The 21,554-nt window shown below is 43.0% G+C and overlaps 1 protein-coding gene and 1 long non-coding RNA gene across 7 annotated transcripts in view; one reads left to right on the forward strand and one right to left on the reverse strand.

Moving 5' to 3' along the window:
* The window catches only part of LOC147026255 (extracellular sulfatase Sulf-1-like), a 397,411-nt gene that overhangs the window by 283,070 nt on the left and 92,787 nt on the right, over positions 1–21,554 (forward strand). For all 6 annotated transcript variants that reach the window (XM_085881495.1, XM_085881494.1, XM_085881497.1 and 3 more), the window contains 3 exons: positions 11,313–11,895; positions 15,713–15,952; positions 16,658–16,809. In XM_085881495.1, coding sequence (XP_085737621.1) covers positions 11,436–11,895; positions 15,713–15,952; positions 16,658–16,809 — 852 coding nt within the window. In that variant the 5' untranslated portion in view covers positions 11,313–11,435. The remainder of the gene's footprint in view (positions 1–11,312; positions 11,896–15,712; positions 15,953–16,657; positions 16,810–21,554) is intronic.
* Positions 217–16,839, reverse strand: LOC147026257 (uncharacterized). The gene is made up of 3 exons (XR_015058254.1): positions 16,703–16,839; positions 9,091–10,105; positions 217–485 (listed from the first exon to the last, which is right to left on the reverse strand). It is a non-coding gene; the product is annotated as an uncharacterized LOC147026257 (long non-coding RNA).

Here is a 21,554-nt window from a genome sequence, read left to right on the forward strand (position 1 = left end):
CAAAATTGGGCAAAATTGGACAAGATTGAAAGTTGCTGGAAGGTTGAAAATCCCAGGTTCCCAAAGGAGCAGCAGCTTGCACAGGAGGAGATGCTGCAAGCTCCTCAGCCTTGCAGCAAACAGGAGAAAGCCTCTCTCAGACTCTCTGTCCTTCTCTCACAGCAGTGAGAGAACACCCCCTTGTGCACTCCCCCTCCCACCACCCCCCCACCCTGATGTGTCCATGTCAGCCCTCCTCACCAATCACATGCTACCCCATGTCTAACAGCAGCATCAATTCCCAATCAGTGGTGCCGACCCTACCAAATCAGTTTCACGGGGATTGAATAACACGCTCCAATTTCACGTCACTTTACTGGGCATGAATCAGCGGCAGCCATGTTGGAGTGCTGGAACTTCTTCCTCTTCCCTAGGGTGTGAATGGCAGGTTGTTGTAAAGATGTGCTGCAACGTGAATAGGGAAGTGCCTCTGTCTCAGCCAGCTCCTGCCCGGTTTGACATGGGAGAACGAAGGGATAAGACACCTTTACCTTTAACAGACATTAAATATTGCAACACCATCTCTCAGCAGGGCACAAGCAAACACGATGCCTTAGCCCTATCCACAGGTCCTAAATACAGGGTTCAGTTGCCCTATAATCTACGTGAACACAAACAGGGAACAATATCTTTATTGTAACAACTTATCCCCCCCCCGCCTCCCCATCCCCACAAACGCAACAGGTCAGGTCAGGTATGGGAACATGCGCCGGAGCAGCTCATCGCTGGGAACAACGGCCATCAACATCCGCTTTCTGCCGGGACTCCAGGGGCCTCCATCTGGCCATCCCCCAGGCAGATGCTTGGCTATCCCCATCTCCTTGAGAGGCTGATCAACCTGCTGCAACCACAAGGCACATGGTCGGCCCATTGGATTCCACTAACGTGGCTCCCTCGCTTGAGAGTATCTCGAAAGAAGGATCAGTGTGAGGAAAACAAGCCACATGTCCATACAGCCGGAGCTGACACTCACAGACTATGCAGGTAACAAATCTCATTTAAATCTCTCTCAACAACCGCTCGCTGGATACAAAGTCCGATTAGCGATAGCCAAGGATTCTCCGAAGAGAGCTGGTCCCAAAGGAATTAATCCTGCTCAGATCCCTGGTCAGAGTCCAAGTCTCACATCCATAGAGCAAGACTGGAAGTACGAAGGACCTGAAGACTCGGACTTTGGTCATCCTGCACAGGTAGTGACAGTGCAACACCCAATGATCCAGTGAATCCATGACCTCCCCAGGTCCGACCCAGACGTCTATTGACCTCTGTCTTGCAGCCAGCAGAGACGTGAATATCACTGCCAAGGCAAGTGATTCTCTCCATGACCTCAACATCTTCACCACAAACAGGTACAGACAAGATAGTATCATCCAAGATGTCATTGAAAGCCTGGATTTTAGTTTTGACCAAAGAAACCCGTAATCCCAGTGGCTCCGACTACTCATTCAGCATATCTAGGGTCCCCAAAAGGATTTCCAGTGTCTCTGCAAAGATTACTGCATTATCTGCAAAATCAAGGTCAGAGATCTTGACATTCCCCAAGGATGCACTGCAGCTTGATCTCTCCGACATCCTCCCCAGAACCCAGTTCATACAAGCGCTGAAAAGTGTGGGGGCCAGTACACACCGCTGACGAACTCCAGTTACAACTGGAAATAAGTCGGAGATGGTACCACCACATCGCACAGCAATCTCAGTACCAGAGTACAGTTCGGACATCAGATTGATCAGTTTCAGTGGCACCCCACGAAGACCAAGAATCCTCCAGAGGGCATCCCAATTCAATGAATCGAACACTTTGCAAAGATCAACATCGGCTGCAAGCAGCCCCTGCCAAAACTCTCTTCTGCATTCAGTGAGGACCTGAAGAGCAAAGAATTGTTGACCTCTTTCGTGTGAAGCTTGATTGCTCTGGACGCTGGTGTTCAAGCAGATAGTGGCAAACACTATCAATAATTATCCGAGCAAAGACCTTACCCAGCACTGAGAGCAGCGTCACCGCTCGGTAATTGTTGCAGTCCTGACGATCGCCTTCCATTTCCACAGAGGGACAACAAGGCCCCTCTTCTAGTCAGTTAGGATGATGTCTGTGTTCCAGGCAGAGCACAGAGCTGTGTGCAACAACATGAGCACAGCATTTCCACCAGCCGGGAGAAGTTCAGCATGGATGCCACAGAACCCAGGAGCATTACCCCATTTCAATCGATACACAGCAGCCTGTTTTTTCCACAAACAAAGGTGGATCACAGTTGATTTGAGGGTGAGCAATAGGGACAGTAACAACCCAGACAACCAGCTCAACAGTTGTTGGATCAGCCGAGTAGAGCTGCTCAAGGTAACCGGCCCAGCGGGCCTTCACTTCAGTCTCCTCTGTCAAGAGCCCACCACCCTCTGCTCGAACTGCAGTACACCGAGGGGCGGGCATGGAGGGATGCAATACGCGAATTCCCCTGTAAGCAGGACGAGAATCAATTGACTAAAGGTTATGTTCTACTTGCACTCAGATTCCTCACGCATTGGCCTCCTTGTCCACCCTCAGCACACACACAATTTTACGCCTCAACTCCCTGAACAGCTCAGCTGTGCCATTAAGCCAAGCCCTGCAATTCTGGTCAATGGTATCCTGTGCCCCTTGAGAGACAAATTTCTTCTTCGCCCTATGATGAGTTCCAAGACATCCACTGGAAAGATCAAGGATGTTGGTCTTGAAGGCACTCCACAATTCTTCAGGATTCACCAAAGACCTCAACCCCCAAATCCCCACTCAGCCTGTTCGCAAACTCCTCAGCTACCCTCTCATCCTTGAGCTTGCCAACATCCAGCCGAGGCTGGGATGGTACCATTCTCATGGATTTTAGCTTCAACTTCAGAGTTGCTACCACAAGCTTGTGGTCAGTATTGAGGAACTGAGCACTCCGGTTGACCCTGCAGTTTCTGGATCATCCTCCAGTGACCATCAACAATCACATGGTCAATCTCCTTTGCCACACCGCCAGCGTTGGAATTCCAAGTCCATCGATGACCCTCTGGGTACTGAAACCATGAACCAACCACACTAAGTCCATGACTTCTAGCAAAGTCAAGGAACTTAGTGCTATTCTGGTTCACAGTTCCAGACCCATGGGGACCAACACATGTCTCATTACCATTCCTATCAGTTCCAGTCGATTAATTTAAATCCCCCAAGACTGGAAGAGTATCTCACCTTGGGCACTGATAAACCACAGACTTAAGCGTGGCATAGAATACGTCCTTCACGGTAAGATCACTCTCCTCAGTTGGTGCATATTATATACAGAGACCAGAGAAATGGCACCCAAGGAGTGACGATTCCTTAGTCTCATAATATGCTCATTGACGAATGTTTATTTCAATTATGATTGGAGTCGTCTTATTAGACATAGCTACAGCAACTCCTTGGACATGGGAACCATCAGAGTGACCAGACCAACACTAGGTGTAACTACCCGCCATGATCTCGCCACTATCTAGTCTCCGAACCTCAGACAGTGTTGCAATACCGATGTTCAAATGCTTGAGCTCAGATGGTAACATAGACAGGTGATCATCCTCTCTTAGGGATAGGACATTCCAGGCACCAACCTAAATGGACCACCTCAGGTTAATCCAAGGAGATCGCCGTCTGGTGGACGACACCTCAGCATCACCCTGACACGCACTCCCACAATCTGACCCAGGAAAGTTACCCCATGGTTTTCCTGCTGTCATCAAAGAGTGAAGGTCCCGGAGGCTTTGCCCGAATCCTGTCATCTGGTGAGCTGCCCTGATGAGGGCAGCTGCACAAGAGGTACTCCCACGGAGTGGGTTTTAAATTTTCTTCGCGCTTTTCTTGTGTTTTGCGGAGTGAAACGTTTTACGGTGGCCGGAGTACAAATCCTGCCACCATCCTCCTTAAAAAATGTAACCCAACTGCATTTGGACGTCAGCAGACACAGTTGGGCACTCAATATGGATGGCCATTGGCTCACAAGGAGCTCCTCCACCCTTTGACAGGTTTTGTTTTGAATCCTGCTGGGTGTCCACATCATACACCCTCCTCACCAGGAAACCGGTGGGGAAGACGGTTTAGTCGCCGACAACCCGACCATGAAACAGGTTAGTACAGGTTTACATGGTACCTGTTGTAAGTCACAGATCTAATCTGGCCTGTGGCTGTATGAACATGTGGTTCGTTTTCCTGATGCTGATCCTGCTCACCAGATTCTCTCAGTGAGGGAACCTCGTGAGTGGACGAGGCCAATGGGCGGACCACGTGCCTCGTGGTTGCAGCAGGTTGATCGGCATCTCAAGGAGATGGGGGTCGGCCAGGCATCTGCCTGGGGGATGGCCAGCCGGAGGCCCCTGATGTACCGGTGGAAAGTGGACGCAGCGACGCGCTGCTTTTATGCATGCTCCCATACCTCACCTGACCTGACACAACATCTCCACCATGTTTTGGCCGAATCCATTCATAACTTTTTGAAACATTGTGCTATACAGTACCTATAAAATGTCAACACCCCCATTCAAAATGTTCACCTTTTGTTGCCTTCCAGTCTGGAATTAAATTGAATTAAATCATCCTTTTCCACCTTTATTTTCACATCATAACCCACAACTTCCAAGCGAAAAACAAATTCTCCAAATTTCAGAAAATTAATAAAATCTACAAAAGTAGAATATCTTGTTTGGATAAGTGTCCACCCCCCTTATAATAGCAATTGTAAATTGGCTCAGGTGTAACCAATCACCTTCAAAATCACACACCAAGTTAAGTGGCATCCACCTTTGTTAAATTGTAGTGACTGATTACTACCTCCACCACCGAAGGTGAAGGTGAAGGAGGTTATGTTTTCACCTCTTTTTGTCTGTTTGTCTGTCCAGGATATCTCAAAAAGTTGTGGACGTGTCCAGATGAAATTTTGTGGACAGGTCCGGTGTGTGACAAGAACGAACTGATTCGATTTTGGTGAAGATCTTGATCCCGATCCGACTTCTCAAATCTTTTCAGTGATTCTTCACCTTTGAGAGATAGGGCCAAAAACGATATGTAGCATGACATCTCAAAAAGTTGTAGACGGATTCGGATGAAACTTGGTGGACATGTTGGGTGTGTGACAAGGAAGAAATCATTCAATTTTGGTGAATATCTGGATCCGAATCTGATAATTTTTAAAGTGATTCTTCACCATTGAAAGAAAAGGATAAACTAATATATCGTCACCCTCATAACAAAAGTGCCGAAGTCATTTTATTCGTTGACGAGGCTTCGGCACTTTTATTATGAGGGTAACTATATCGCACAATATCTCAAAAACATGTGGACAGATTCGGGTGAAACTTGGTGGACAGGTTGAGTGTTTGACCACGACAAATTATTTTGATTTTGGTGAAGATCAGGATTCGGATCCGATGACTAGAATTCTTAAAGTGATTCTTCACCATTGAGAGATAGGGCTCAAAAAGGAGATGTAGCATGATATTTCAAAAATGTATTGGGCCAGATATGTTATCATGGATCAGGCATTACTGGGTGGAGGTATGCGCTCAACCGAATGCCCTTATATTTTTCTGAATAAAATCAGTCTGTTCCTAGAGGTTTCTGCTGCTGGGTGGTGCATTTCACAGCAACGACTCACCAATGAGAAACAGGTATCTTTCAAAAGACCTCCGTGATAAAGTTGTGGAAAGGCACAGATCAAGGGATGGGTATGAAGACATTTCAAATACCTTGAATATCCTTGGAGCACAGTCAAGACAATCATTAAGAAGTGGAAGGTGCATAGTACCTCCAAGACCCTACCTAGATTAGGCCATCCCTCCAAACTGGATGAACAAGCAAGGAGGAAACTTGATCGGAGAGACCTCCAAGAAGCCAATGGCAACTTTGAAAGAGCAACAGACCTTTGCGGCAAAGACTGGTCACTGTGTGCATGTGACAGCAATATCCCAAGCACTCCACAAGTCTGTTCTGTTTGTTAGGGTGGCAAAAATGAAGCAATTACCCAAAAACACCCACCTTGATCAGTTGACGTTTGTAAAAACAAGCTCAAATGAGCGAAGATCCTCGTCCTCTTAATGATGACGTCATAAAAACGAATATGACGTCATTGTGATGTATCAGGTTTGCGATAAATTATCTGTGCTAATGCCCGGCTTGATTCCCGCAAACAAAATTCAAACAGCTTGCCTAGTTTCGGAGATAATGGTGTAGGCGATTTCCATCAGCATCGATATTATGATGTCAACTTTTTTTCTTGGAAGAATTTCCAAAATCGGTCATGGTTACTGCCTGTGCGTGGGCTCTCTGCATGTACATGGCAAGTTTCACGAAGATCCGATGAAAACTCTGGGTTGTGAAACAAAAAATGTCAAAAGATAGGAATGACGTCATAAAAATTACTATGACATCATGGTGATGTATCATATGTGCAGTAATTCATCTCTGCTAATGCCCTGTTAAATTCATGCAAACAGAATTCAAAAAGCTTGCCTAGTTTTGGAGATAATTTTTTAGGCGATTTCCATTAGCGGAGATAATTTGACGTCATAACTTTTTTTTTCTTGGAGGAATTTTCAAAATCGGAGATGGTTACTGTCTGCGCAGGGTATTTTTACATATATATATGCCAAGTTTCAGGAAATTTCGATGAAAACTGCAGGCTGTGAAACATAAAAGTCCACAAGAAGAAGATGAAGAACAACAACGTGAGTAAGACTTAGAAATCCTCCACGAGGATCTAAAAATCCCTCCGGAGATTCCAAAGCCATGTGGCAAAAACTTTTGTGGTCTGACAAAACCAAGATGGAATTTTTTGGCCAAAATGTTATATTTGGTGCAAACCCAACACAGCACATTACCCAAAGAACACCATCCCTGCTGTAAAGCATGGTGATGGCAGCATCATGTTATGGAGATGTTTCTCATCAGCAGGGACTGGGGCACTTATCATGGTGGAAGGGAAAATGGATGGAGCAAAACATAGAAAAATCCTGGAGGAAAACCTGCTGCCCTCTGCAAGAAATCTGAAATTGGGATGGAAGTTCATCTTCCAGCATGACAACGAGCCGAAGCACACAGCCAAAGCTACACTGGAGTGGCTAAGGAACAAAAAGATAAATGTCCTTGAGTGTCCCAGTCAGAGCCCCGACTTAAGTCCAATCAAAAATCTGTGGCACGACTTGAAGATTGCTGTCCACCAACACTCCCCATGCAATTTGATGAAGCTTGAACAGTTTTGTGCAGAGAATGGGCAAATATTTCCCCATCGAGTTGTGCAAAGTTGGTCGAGACCTTTCCCAGCAGACTCACAGCTGTAATTGCTGTCAAAGCTGCTTCCACCATGTATTAACTCAGGGGGGTGGACACTGATCCAACCAAGATATTCTATTTTTGTATTTTTAATTAATGTTCTGAAATTTGTAGAATTTGTTTTTCACTTTGAAGTTGTGGGTTACGATGTGTAAATAAAGGTGGAAAAATAATGTTTTAACGTAATTTAATTTCAGGCTATAAGGCAACAAAAGGTGAAATGTTTGAAAGAGGGTTTAGACCTTCTTTCGGCACTGTACATCATTGGTGGCCCCATCTCCCAATGATGAAGGATTATTGAAAAAAATTCTCGTATCCAGATCCAAATCCGAATCAGTCTATAACTTGAGATATCCTGCTCACAGACAGACAAAGGTGAAAACAAAACCTCGGTCCACCTTCGGTGGTGGAGGTATCCAGAAACCTCTGCATGGATATCCCATATGGAGAAGGTGTACACATGAAGTTAAAGGGAGCCATAACCAGTTGTGGATTCTGTCACCAACTGATGAAAGCCTTGATTTTAAGAAGCCTGTCATTGCAGGGATCTGAATGGCACATAACTCTGCCATTTGTGCTTGTGTTGTGACGTGTATCGCTCTGATGTTTCAGTTGATGGCAACCTTCTTTTTCTTTCTCTTTCCTTTGCCTCTATAATGCAGAAAATATTTTTACTCCTTTCACCCATTTTTTGCCCCACTCTTTCACGACTCTTGAACCAACCAGTTTTTCCTCCAGGACCCCCAACCCACACTTCTTACCTTCCCTTCATTATCTCAATTATATTGTCTTTATTCACCAGACCATAAACCCTTCAATCTTCACATCTTTTCGAAAATATTGCTTACATGTTACTGGAGTTAATTCAGTATGTATATCACAAATGGAAAAGGATTACTCAGAGGACAAAGCTGTGTATCTTGACGTTACTGGTGTGGAATCATAGAGAAACCTTTCAGATTATTCAGGGTTAGAAACAAAAATGTATCAGATTTTAATTACTGTGTGGACTGTGCTTCCCCGCTGACGTTATCTATCTCTCCAAGGAGAAGTGAATTCTTGTAGAAATTTTTCTGTAAGGTTCAATGGGCTGCTCCTGGAAAGCAGAATCTTATCCTGATGCCTCCATCTTTGCTCTATACTTCTTTAGGTTCCTTCTTGTTCTTCTGTTTGATGATGTTTGTACCATATCCGGATGCTGTGTGCACTATGCTTCCCCACTTACGGACCTCTGTTGGCTTGTATATGTTGCTTCGTTTGAGTCAGGGGAGTAACTGCTGAAATCTATCTCTCCGGGTTCTTCCCGACATCTTTGTTCTTTTTTCCTTTCACATTTCTTTCTAAAAAAATTTTTTCTCACAATTCTCTTTTCATTCTAATTCTTGCTTTTTATTCTCTTTCAACTCTTTACTCTCTTTTTCCTCTCTTTTGTTATCTATCTTTCAAAGGAGAAGTGAATTCTTGCAGAAATTTTTTCTGTAAGGCTCATTTGGGTGCCCCTGGATGGGTTTGAGGGTTCTGAAATAGGGGCTGAAGCCCAAATCCTGTCCCAGGTTCCTCCTGCTGACTCCATCTTTGCTCTTTACTTCTTTGGGTTCCATCTTGGTCTTCTGGTTGATCAAGTCTGCGATGTTTTAATGTTAGGACCATATCATTTATATGATGAATAAAGGAACTCAAAGTTTTGTTTGACTATATGAAATGTTTGAAATGTCCTCCTTTATCTTGTGCACACTTACCAATATGTTTCACTTGAGACTCTGCAAATATCCCTCATTGACAGCAACTCTGAGTTCAGCAATGTTCATTGGGTTCTCTTTGAAAACATTTTCCTTAACAAATCCTCAAAGAAAAAAATCTAAAGGTGAGAGTTCAGGAGATCTTGGAGGCCAAGGAAATCCAAATTGGTGGAATATTAATCTGCCGGCGACGTGATGTTGGAGTCGGTGCATGGACAGGCGAGCTGTATGTGAAGTTTCTCCATCCAGTTGAAACCAAGAACCAGGAACATTTCTCGTATGCCTACAGGAAAATTTGTTCAACATGTGTATTCAACATTTCCCATTCACAGCCACCCCTTCCTCAGTCTCCAATTTCATACTGATCTTCAAAAAAAATATTGACCGTAAATTTGATGACGACTGAGACCACACCGCATTGTTATTTTTTGGGGGGTGAAGAGGTAACTCAACAAAGTGGGCGAGTTTTTCCACGCCCAAAAACCAACCATTCTGTTTGTTTACCATACAATTCAGGAAAAGATGAAATTTGTCGCTGAAAATTATGTCTGCGTTGATTCCTGCCTGATCGATAATCCTAATGAATCGCAAACAAAATTCATAACGGCAATGCTCGTCATCTGAGGTTAACAGCTGCATCGATTGCATTTTGTAAGGGAAAGTCTTCAGATCAGACTTTAACACTCTCGCGACACTGCTTTGAGGAATTCCAAATTCATGTGAAATGTGCCTTGTTGATTTTCTAGGGATACGCACAATCACTTTGCTGATACCGTTTACGGTCTCTCAAGGTCAAATATTTATTGGATGTCCAGTGTCCTGTGTTATTGTTATTCGCAGTGCCCATCCATTTCCACTTTGAAACCATACGATGTAGAGTCTTCGACGTTGGTGCATTGCATCCAGGGAACGAGTCTTCTGAACGCACGTTGCACTCCTATCACTAATTTCAGCTCCACATGATCTCTTGACAATTAAGATTCACTCCTCTATTGTTAGTTGCACCATGGGTTACCTGCAAAAAAAGAAAAAAGAAATGTAAACATACATTTTCTACAATTTGAATGCTTACCCTCACTAATTCAATATATTTGACATTTCTACGAAAGATTTTTTTTAATATTAATTTTTCAAATGTGGAACATTTTTGTGACTCACCCAGTAATATAACTCTCATTTAGCTAATGAATCCACTGAAACATATTAGAATATGAACCTGTTAGAGTTTATCAAAACCCTCACTCACTCACCCTCCCAAAGTCCAGGCAGGTTGCCCACTCTTGCATCAACTTGCTCTCTTATTCTCTAGATTGTGACATAGTCTCCCTGTGTCCATGGTCTCATCCTTCTCACTTCACTCTTTAAAATGTGCTGCCCATCGCTACCTGAAGCGCTCACCCATGCACATCCATGATCTCTTATACACACGCTCATTCTTTCCCATTTGGTTCTGCTCTGAGCCATTGTTAATCGTTTTTGTGTTCGTTCTCCTTTCCTCTTTCCTTACGTCCATTCCACCTTGACACCAAAACTCCTTGGTAGTTTGTGAACCTGCTGGCCTTTGGTGCCACTCACAAATTACATAATGCTTGGAGGGGTGGGTGGGGGGATGTCTGTCCAAACATTATGGAGTACAACAGTGGGGTCGAGGGGTTGGCGGGGGGGGTGGGGGTTTCCAGTGCCATTACATAATGATATCAACAATTGATTACTTTGTTGCATACACCCTTTAATGATACAACAGCGGGAAAAGAGGTTATCCATATGAGCGAATACCTGGCACCAGGAATGGTTAATTGTTGTCAACCCGCCACCCCTCGAGTGGGGTAGCCTTCAAGCATGATATAACATCCTCGGGGGTGTCTTTTGAAGAGTTGTGGAGTGTTACAGGTGGTGCTGCTGGTAACACATTTTAGCAAAAATAGTGTTACATAATTTTTGAACGGCTCCTTTGTCGTTTAGCTCCTCCATGATCTGAGACCCTCGTCCCTCATATATATATATATATATATATATATATATATATATATATATATATATATATATATATATATATATATATATATATATATATATATATATATATGCACACACAAGTGATAATAAGGCAGTTTTATATCTACTGTTAATATCGTTATTTATTTATTTATATTCGAGTAAAATGCACATATATGAAGTACCATGGATCTAAAGTTTCCCACTCTTCCTTCTTGTTTTCTCAGATTACCGGATTACGTAGTGCAAAGACAAGGTGCTTTCTTGCGAAGCTTTCTCTTTCCTTCATCAAATAATATCGTAATGCAGATTTGATCTTGTTGTTGTCTTCAAGATATCACTTCAGCATTATGAGACTGCAATTCCACCTCGACGTCTCCTCTGTTGCTTCAAATGCAGAGAAACCCCTTACATATGAACCTAATCGTGTTTTTATCAAGAGAACTTGCCCTTCTTTAGAAACATCCACTTCATTTATTGAGGAGCTCCGTCGTTGTACGAGTTCTTCTCATCAAAGACTCACAGACATGACTCAGCCTTGCACGATCTGTAGCTACATCTCTTCTTCAAAATGCCTCAAGGTTTTCTGGTTCTCCAGGTCTGGTATATGTTGGTCATCCCAATTATCCCAGCACTCCCCATGGTGGATACTGTTGTTTTGGACTATGCTCTGCCTAATGGTATGGGGACCGAGTCATGCAAGCTCCCTCCGAAGTCAACGGCCATTGCATGGTCCACCAACAAGAGGAGTCAGTTTTGGCCGACCGAACGTGCTTCTGATACTCACCGATGACCAAGATATGGAGCTTGGTAAGGATGTAATTATGGTGTGTGTGTGTGTGTGTGTGTGTGTGTGTGTGTGTGTGTGTGTGTGTGTGTGTGTGTGTGTGTGTGTGTGTGTGTGTGTGTGTGTGTGTGTGTGTGTGTGTGTGTACGTACATGGACATTCTTCTTATGTGTTCGTTAATTGATTTCCTTTGCTTTGACACGACAGGCATCATCTCCACAGGCCACCAAGGTTCCTGTATTGAGTTTCCAATGTGAAATGAGGAGCATATATCCTTGTAGAATTTGTTCGACCTTTAAATATCAGTGGATCTCGCTACATTTACAATGCACAAAAAGTTTGCATCCCAGCATTCGTTGAAACTTGAGTTAAATTTCTGCAATTATAAGTCCAATTAGTTGGAGTTGATAATGAATGAAGAGAACAGGAATGACTGGTAAAAAAAAACAGGTTAAAGTGAAGGTTATTGCCTCACATTATTTAAGATATCCCAAATATCCACAAACTCCTACAAATAAGCTCTGTTTATCATGATTACCCAAAATAATGTTGAAAACAAAACAAATTGTTTCACGTCAGTCACTGCGACAAAGGTGATTCAACCTGACACTTGTGTCTGATTTTTCTCTTCCAAAAGATGTTTTACAATGTGGGTCCACGTGATAATGTGACGCACGAGCAGAGCTTCCACTGTAGATGGGATATGGTTGGATGAAGCCTCCTTTACAAGTCAACATCTCTGTACATCTTTTGGTTATCCAATTTCATACAACTATAGTAACCCACTCCCTATGGCAGCAGTAGGAAGGGTTATGTTATTATCTCCTCTGCGGTATGTAGATTGCAGTAGATGTAGGCTCAGGTCCATTCAGCACATAATGCCTCAAGAACGTCGGGTTTCCTACCTTTCAATTTAGTGTTAAACAGCAGTAGCAACTACTTAAAAGGTAATCGTAGATATTTGTGGTATATAATTTTTTTTTACTTCTGGTAGGGATCCCTCATGAAACACCACGATAAGCTATTTATCGATGTTAACATGGCGTTTGTCCAAAGACGAAAAACCCTTTGGTATAAACATTAATATTGTTTTATAATAACATTAACATTATGTTATCATCATAAGTGTTGTTATTACTTCTTTTTTTTTTATCACAAGTGGCCTTATAGAAGCACCACAAAAAGCTATCTCAACCGTGAACCCTCAAGACGATCATTAAGACGTGGAAGGCATATGGTATCACCAAGACCCTGCCTAGATCAGGCCGTCCCTCCAAACTGGATGACCAAGCAAGGAGGAGACTGATCAAAGAGGCCACCAAGAGGCCAATGGCAACTTTTAAAGAGCAACATGCATTTATGGCAAAGGCTGGTCATTATGTGCATGTGACAACAATATCCCAAGCACTCCACAAGTCTGGCCTGTACGGCAGAGTGGCAAGAAGGAAGCCATTACTCAAAAAGCCGACCTTGATTCCCATTTAAAGATTGCAACAAAACTCTCCAGAAATTCTGAAGCCATGTGTCAAAAAGTTTTGGTGTCTGACAAAACCAAAATGGAAATTTTTGGCCTGAAAGCAAAATGTTACGTTTGGCACAAACCCAACACAGCATGTCACCCAAAGAACACCATCCCTCCTGTGAGGCATGGTGATGGCAACATCATGTTATTGAGATGTTTCTCATCAGCAAGACTGGGGAACTTGTCAGGATAGAAGGAAAAATAGATGGAGCAAAATGCAGAGAAATCCGAGAGGAAAACCTGCTGCACTCTGCAAGAAAGCTGAAATTGGGACGGAAGTTCACCTTTCAGCATGACAACAGCCTGAAGCACGCAGCCAAAGCTACACTGGAGTGGCTAAGGAACAAAACAATTAATGTCCTTGTGTGGCCCAGTCAGAGCCCCAACCTAAATCCAATCAAAAATCTGTGGCATGACTTGAAGATTGCTGTTCATCAACACTCCCCCCCCCCCCCATGCAACATGACTGAACTTGAATGGTTTTGTACAGAAGAATGGGCAAATATTACCCAATCAAGGTGTGCAAAGTTGGTAGAGACCTATCCAAACAGACTCACAGGTGTAATTGCTGTCAAAGGTGCTTCCACCAAGTTTTAACTCAGGGGGGTGGACACTTATCCAACCAAGATATTCTAGTTTTGTATTTTTAATTAATTTTCTGAAATTCGTAGAATTTGTTTTTCACTTGTAAGTAAATTGTGGGTTATGATTTGTAAATAAAGGTGGAAAAAGAATGTTTTAATGTAATTTAATTCCAGGCTATAAGGCAACAAAATGTGAAAATTTTAAAAGGGAAGGGGGTGTAAACTTTCTATAGGCAGTGTGTGTGTGTGTGTGTGTGTGTGTGTGTGTGTGTGTGTGTGTGTGTGTGTGTGTGTGTGTGTGTGTGTGTGTGTGTGTGTGTGTGTGTGTGTGTAAATATATATATAAAAACAAACCCCACATTGTCTTTCATGAAAGGATGTGAGCTATGGCTGGCACCCTGAACAAATTGCAAAATCCTGCCACCTTCCCACCTTCAGTCGCACGTCAGGCCTGGCCAGTCAGTCCGTGAAAGATTTGGACCATAAACTTTCCCCGGCCCACCCTACAAGAAGGTGGGAATAATTCAGGCAGTTAAAGCACAAGTAGTAGAGAGATGGTTTCTTCAGTCTCCTGGCATTTGCAATAATGAGAGATTTATTATATCTAGTTGGGCCATGCAATCATTGCTTGTTGTCCCATTCATGATGATGATATTTTAATTATTTTGGGGGGAAACGTGATTAATGCCATCTTGCAGCAGAATCATACAGCAGGCATCAAGAGAATATTACAAACTTACATTTCTCAAATTAAATAACATAACTACAGAAACATATTACACACATTATTATCAGCAAATTTCACAAAAGGCATTCACAAAATGTAATTGAGGCTTTGGACCATGATCGTCTCTCCAATCTAAATCCCCTACATTGCTGTTTAAATACTGAAATCTGTCCCGTCTTAGCAGATTACTCATCTCCCGCAAATAAAAATTATACTTTGTAGCATTTGCATATTGTGTGTGTGCCAAAATGGTGCATTTCTTTTTTTACCCCAACCCTCCCTCACGCTCCTTACATATTCTCATAACCCTATTCCCCACACTGACCCTATCGCCACGTATTTTTATTTTTTGTCTGCTCATCCCTAATCCTCATTTCATACCTATTCTGCAAGTACCCATCATCCATGTTTACCTCTTGTGATTTGGTTTACCTCTGCCACCAAAGGGGGGACGTAAGTTATGTTTTCACCCCTGTCTGTCTGTTTGTTTGTTTGTTTGTTTGCATGATATCTCAAAAAGTTATCGACAGATTCAGATGACACTTGGTGGATCGGATGGGTGTGTGACAAGGACAAATTCATTCGATTTTGGGGAAGATCCAAATCCGGATCCAATAAGTTTCTAATTTTATCGTGATTCTTCACCATTGAGAGATGGGGCTGAAAACTACTGTATATATAGTATATACAGTATAGCATATCTCAAAACGTTGTGGATGGATTATGACGAAACTTTGAGGTGTGAGTTGGGTACGTGACGACGCCAAGCCAATTCAATTTTGGTGTGTGACAAGGACGAATCGTCCGGAAACACATCCGGCCCATCAGTGGGATACAGAACATAAACTGTTTAGTCTGGTGGGGTAGGTGCTCCACCGAGTGCCATTCTATTGTCTCAATGTAACTCCCTCACTCACATTGCATATATCATATGTAGATGCCCAATTCATGTCTCAGACAGACAAACAAACCCAAAAAGTTGCTGAAACTGCTTGGTACCTGCTCAGGTTCTATGCACGTGATGGAAAAGACTAGACGTCTTATGGAGCAAGGCGGTGCAAGCTTCACCAATGCTTTCGTGACTACGCCAATGTGCTGTCCGTCACGCTCATCCATCCTCACTGGGAAGTACGCACACAACCACAATGTGTACACTAACAATGAGAACTGCTCTTCACGTGCTTGGCAAGCCGAGCATGAACCGCACACCTTTGCCGTGCATTTGCGAAATGCTGGATATAGCACAGGTGAGATGTGAACAAATCATCGAGGACTTATTTGGTTCAGGTTTGTACTATGGTTACGACAATGATTAACAGTGTTTCAAAAAAATTGTAATAAATAGTAATTAATAATACATATTTGTCTATCAACAAAAATTAATGTTGACTGACATTTCAGAATGGACTCTATACAACAATCATTTGGCATTCTGAAGTATATATTTTAAACTTTCAGATGAGAAGCAATATCAGAACTTACTGAAATAACTGATTGGCAAGATGGCTCATTAATAGCTGTCTAGTCACTTTAAATCCCAGGAGGATGTTAGACTCATCTTGGTCCTTCACAAGGCTGGCACTGCTTCAATGAAAAGGTGAAATGCCATCCTTTGTAGGGGGACGTTAAGGTATAGCTGCCTGTCTGCTAGCGTTTCCTTGCGGACAATAAAGATTCTGTGGTGCCTTTCAGAATGAGTAGGTCGTTGTGTTCCACTACCATGGCTAATTTCAAAAATATTGCTCTAATCTATGAGTACACCACATCAGCAGTCAAACCCCATAATCAGTAATGATTCAACCAGAAGACCAGCTTTGTCATTGAATCCCAGTCAAATACACGTTTACCAGTTAAGCTGCAATAATATTTTGCTGATCTGAACGAGTAGTAGGTATTCGGATAACAGGATGGCATCTTGCAAGAACAACATACCGCTTGATTCTTCCCTGCAGGCTTTTTTGGAAAGTATTTGAATGAGTACAACGGCAGTTACGTACCTCAGGGCTGGAGGCAGTGGCTTGGCCTTGTCAAGAATTCGCGCTTCTACAACTACACGCTCAACCGTAATGGCGTCAAGGAGCGTCATACCTTCGACTATTCCAAGGTCTCATCCTGTGTGTTTGTTTGTTTAGCTTTGCCGTCTTGGGAGCTCCATACTGTCCAAGCCACACCATGCATTACGGGCATGTGGCACCCTGACAGCAACGAGATTGAAGTGGGATTTGTGCCGCTCCATATGTGGCGGCGAAGTGATTGTTTGCATCAATCGAGGTTATGCCTTGTCCGTTTACCCTGTTAGGCTCACTCTGGGTGTGATATAGCATTGTACGGTTTGCAAGGCTTAGTTTTTCAACTTATGTTGCAACTGTGTCAGATTTTATTTATTTATTTATTTTTAAATAGAGGCTCTTTCTCCTTTATGGCAAAATATCTCTTCTTCAATAGTCTGCAATATTGAATCTACTTTTTAAATTTGCTTTCCCCTCGATATTTATCCAAGTGTCACTTTTCCCAATTTTTTCCCCCTTGTCCTTGTGCTTGTGATTGGAGTCGTGAAAGAAGTAGTAGTCAGAATATTTTGCTTCTAGTGTTCTTTGTTTATGTTCCATGCACTGATTTTTTTCCTTGAACACAAGCACACCTGATGATCCAGCGAGTGGACCAGGTGCAGAAAACAGAGATGTTCTCACGAAGGTCCAACAGCCAGTACAATCTGGAAAACGTAATGTGTTTTTTTAATCAATCAAGAACTGAAGAATGGGTCGGTCGCATGTTAATTTAGTGACGAAGAACATCTGGTCTAGTCGGCTGAAACACGGAGAGAGAATGAATAGAGCAATTACGAAGGCAACTATAATTAATTACTTGATCCGCATGCAAAGTGTGTGTGTGTGTGTGTGTGTGTGTGTGTGTGTGTGTGTGTGTGTGTGTGTGTGTGTGTGTGTGTGTGTGTGTGTGTGTGTGTGTGTGTGTGTGTGTGTACGTACGTACGTGTGTATCAGGATAGCCTTGAGACACGTATATACACTCGCCTCTGACCTGTCTTGCCTGGGTTGGAATCTCTGCCCAGGCTATAAACTGTTATCCTGGTATTTCACAGGCAGGGTGATTCATCAATGCATGTGCCATCCCTTGGATGGAAGTTAAACTTGGCATCACATCTGCCCGAATAAGTTGGTGGACATCAGAGATCCCATTGTGTCTTTTGTGAATTGTAGGTGAGCTATCGCCAGCACCTGACTACCAGTGCTATTGAGGCTATGGAGCAGGCCTGTCATCCTTCCGAGGTCAGCATAATGATTGCCAGCATGCTGGTATACTGTGTCAGAATGGCGACCCATCCAGGATTGTGCCCAATCGCCAAGGAGACTGCTGAGGCAGCACCAACGCTCTGCACAGAGTATGGTCCTAATCTCCCAATCTCCTACCAGTGCTAGAGAGTGGCATGGATACATTATCTGACATATACAGCATAATATATATAAATATATACATACTTACATACTTGCATACACACACACACACACACACACACACACACACACACACACACACACACACGCACTAGTGGGGTGTGCTTGCACATTGTGTAAGAATACGAACCGTGCTTCTCCGTTGTCTTGGGTCGCTCACCTGTATTTTATTTTATTATCGCGAGAGTTCGGGAGATCAGTGTGAGGTCAGTGTGTATGTGTATGTATGTCAGTGACACTCGAGGTCAGTGTGAGGAAGGCACGAATGTGGAGTGAAGGGCACGCGCGGTCGAGAGAGAACGTAGCTCGGAGATGGCCTGTAAAGAACAGGGCTTTACGGCTGGCTTTCTCCATCAACACATGAAGAAGACGGCACGATTCTCGTATTCATGCTGAGGTGAATTGCTGAGGAACAGACCCCGAACCTCGTGTTTGTCAAATAGGGGGTCGGTGAGGACGATCGACGCACGAAGCAGCTGCACAGTGTCTCCGAGCGTTGGTGTTGAACACCGCTCACGAATTGCCCGACGAACGTTCCTGCTGCGAGGGAGCAGCTTTGCACTATTTTGCGTGCATCTACACGTGCAAATAGAAGCGCCTCAATTCCAAGTTCTGAAAAGACCAGGTCTGGGCCAAGCTAAGTGCAACAATAAAAGTAGGGATTTTCTTTTCTTTCGTTTTCCCCGTTGTCTGTATTCAAGTCTGTGTGTAGAGGCGCCTCAACTTGGCGTTTAATTTACCTCATGTATTTGTCATTATTATCCCCCGCCAACCAACGAAGTTGGTGGGGGATATAGAAATGGGTTCCGTCCGTCCATCCGTCCGTCTGTACGGCCGTCCGTACGTCACATTTCGTTTCCGGAGCTTAACTACAAATCCCCTCAAGATATCTTTACGAAATTTGGTACACATATCAAGCAAGTGGTGAACTCGTGCCTTTTGATGTTTACAGATTAAAAATATATATATTTTACTATGGCGGGGGATATCGAGGACTTTATCTTCAACGGATGCTCGTTACATTTATCATTGTCCTTTGTAAATATTTGTCTAACTTCATTAAATGTGTTCATTTTAAGAAGCTGTATCCATGTATTTGTCGTGGTGTTCGAGTATAAACCCCCCTTGTGCTGTCCTGGTGCAGTGCTTAACTGTTTTCCCCGCGCACGCATTAATCTCCGAGAGTTTTGGCTGTAGGTCTCCAAGGGAGTAGTTCGACCATCCCGGGCTGAGGGTGTTAACCGCTCGTCACCACAGTTTTGGGTCAGGGGGGTTAACCTGGGCTGCAAGCGCATATATATATATATATATATATATATATATATATATATATATATATATATATATATATATATATATATATATATATATATATATATATATATATATATATATATATATATATATATATACACACACACACACACACACACACACACACACACACACACACACACACACACACACACACACACACACACACACACACACACACACACACATCAGCATTTTTATTTTTTTTTTTTTACAAAAAAGCGCATTCATCCAATAAAGTAACTACCGTAGATCGAAGCTGCTAATCTCATAATAAATGAGCAAGAGCAGATCTCGTCTCAGGCGATGTTTCACTTGCTTCCTCAGGCCAATCGACCCAAAGACAACTCCGTCCAACTCGATTGGACAACTCTGACTCTTGACTAAACGACTCAGTTGACTTTGGCCTGCTGGTCCTCAAAACATTTTCCTTCGATATGTACTGAAAATTATGTCGTGTGTGCACATGCACAATTACTGTGCACATGCAATATTCAACCATAATTTTACTGGTGTTTTAAACTAGCCTGGTGTTGGCTCATTGGTTCGGGTGGCTGGCTTGGGATCTTTGGGTCCTGAGTTCAAGCCGTGTTGGCTGCTGAATTAACACCACGTAGGGTTGACTCAGCCTTTCATCCTTCTGAAGTTGGTGAAGTGAGTACTAGTGTACTGGTAGAGGGGCACGGCTATGCTTCCAAGAAATGATAGCTACTCTGGCAGCCAAGCTGCCATATGCAAGAGCAGAGCAGACTGTTTTAAACTGCAATTTCTGGTTTGGATTGAGCTTTTCATTGAAGAACAGAACATTCATTATGACATGAGTGACAGTACAAGTCTGAAGTCAGACAACCACATTTCGAATGTTTATTCCCATGTGGTTTTCTTCCTCTTGCATAGTCTTTTTTTCATTAATGGGTGAATTGTGAAGCTCCCGTCATTAAACTCATTGATCGGTTTGCTTTTGAAACTGGTACCTAGCTGTAGGGAATAACCCAATTACTGGTGCTGGATTTGGTGGTAAATGCACATTCGTCTTTCCACTCAGATGGACAGTTTTTCCATGGTCAAAGATAAGTTGGAATGGGTGCTCATTGCATTGATTTCTTGGCCAACCGAAAGGAAAAGCATTGTCTGCATTGCGACAAATGACCCACGACACAGTGTGAGCAAGTGTTACCTTCTACCATGCATCTCTGTGTGTGACAGCACCAATACGTTTCTCGCTCTTTGCCGAAGCAAATGTCTTGATGCTTTTTTCTTTTTGTTTTTGGCACAATGGATGAGGCTGCTCCATGTATACCTTGCGGGTAGGAGGACAACATAGCATCACTTGCATTCGACCTTGGATTGACTTTTAAACCAATTAAATCATCAGCTTGAGTTTTATCTTTGTGTTGCTTATACATCCAACAACCATGACCTTGGGGGAAAAAAAGTTTCTTTTCCTCATGTTCAATGAACTCGGGTGAATATTTTTATTTTTATTTTATTTTAAACAAAGAGGATGTTCGTGCAAGAGCTATAATTATGAAGTGTTGCATGTTTATGACGTTATGACTTTATGTGTGAACTCATTCAGTAGGGGGTTGTTTACGTGCTTTCATTTTGTGCCGTTTGGGCTCTGAAAATCCATAGGGGAAAGAATATGCAATTTCTCAGTCACCTACATCAATTATTCAAGGACATTACGTGGAAAAAATTCGTTAAGCTTGTTGTCATGTGCCTTTGGCCTTCCTGCAAGTTGCTGCACCCAGTTCCAGCAAATGGACTTGTTGATAGCGGCATTGTCATAAACCCATCGCTTAGGAACAGCTGTGGAGCATAGCTGCAGGCAAGACACCATGGAAGGAATTGCAACTGTTAAAATCAAATCAAATTGTAAAGTCCTAGACATGGATGACATCTGGACCTTGCAGCATCCCAGAGTAAGGAAAAGTTAAATTGCTGGTCCTCGCACTTTGGAGCAGGAATCGCATGCATACTCATGCTGGGGAACAAGTAAAGGCTGGTCAGAACTGGCATACGAGACAAGACATTAACATTGCAACCAACTGAACCCGTC

Source organism: Eptatretus burgeri, chromosome 5 (assembly GCF_056783735.1).
Source record: "Eptatretus burgeri isolate ZD-2024b chromosome 5, Ebu_testis_v1, whole genome shotgun sequence".
NCBI lineage: Eukaryota > Metazoa > Chordata > Myxini > Myxiniformes > Myxinidae > Eptatretus > Eptatretus burgeri.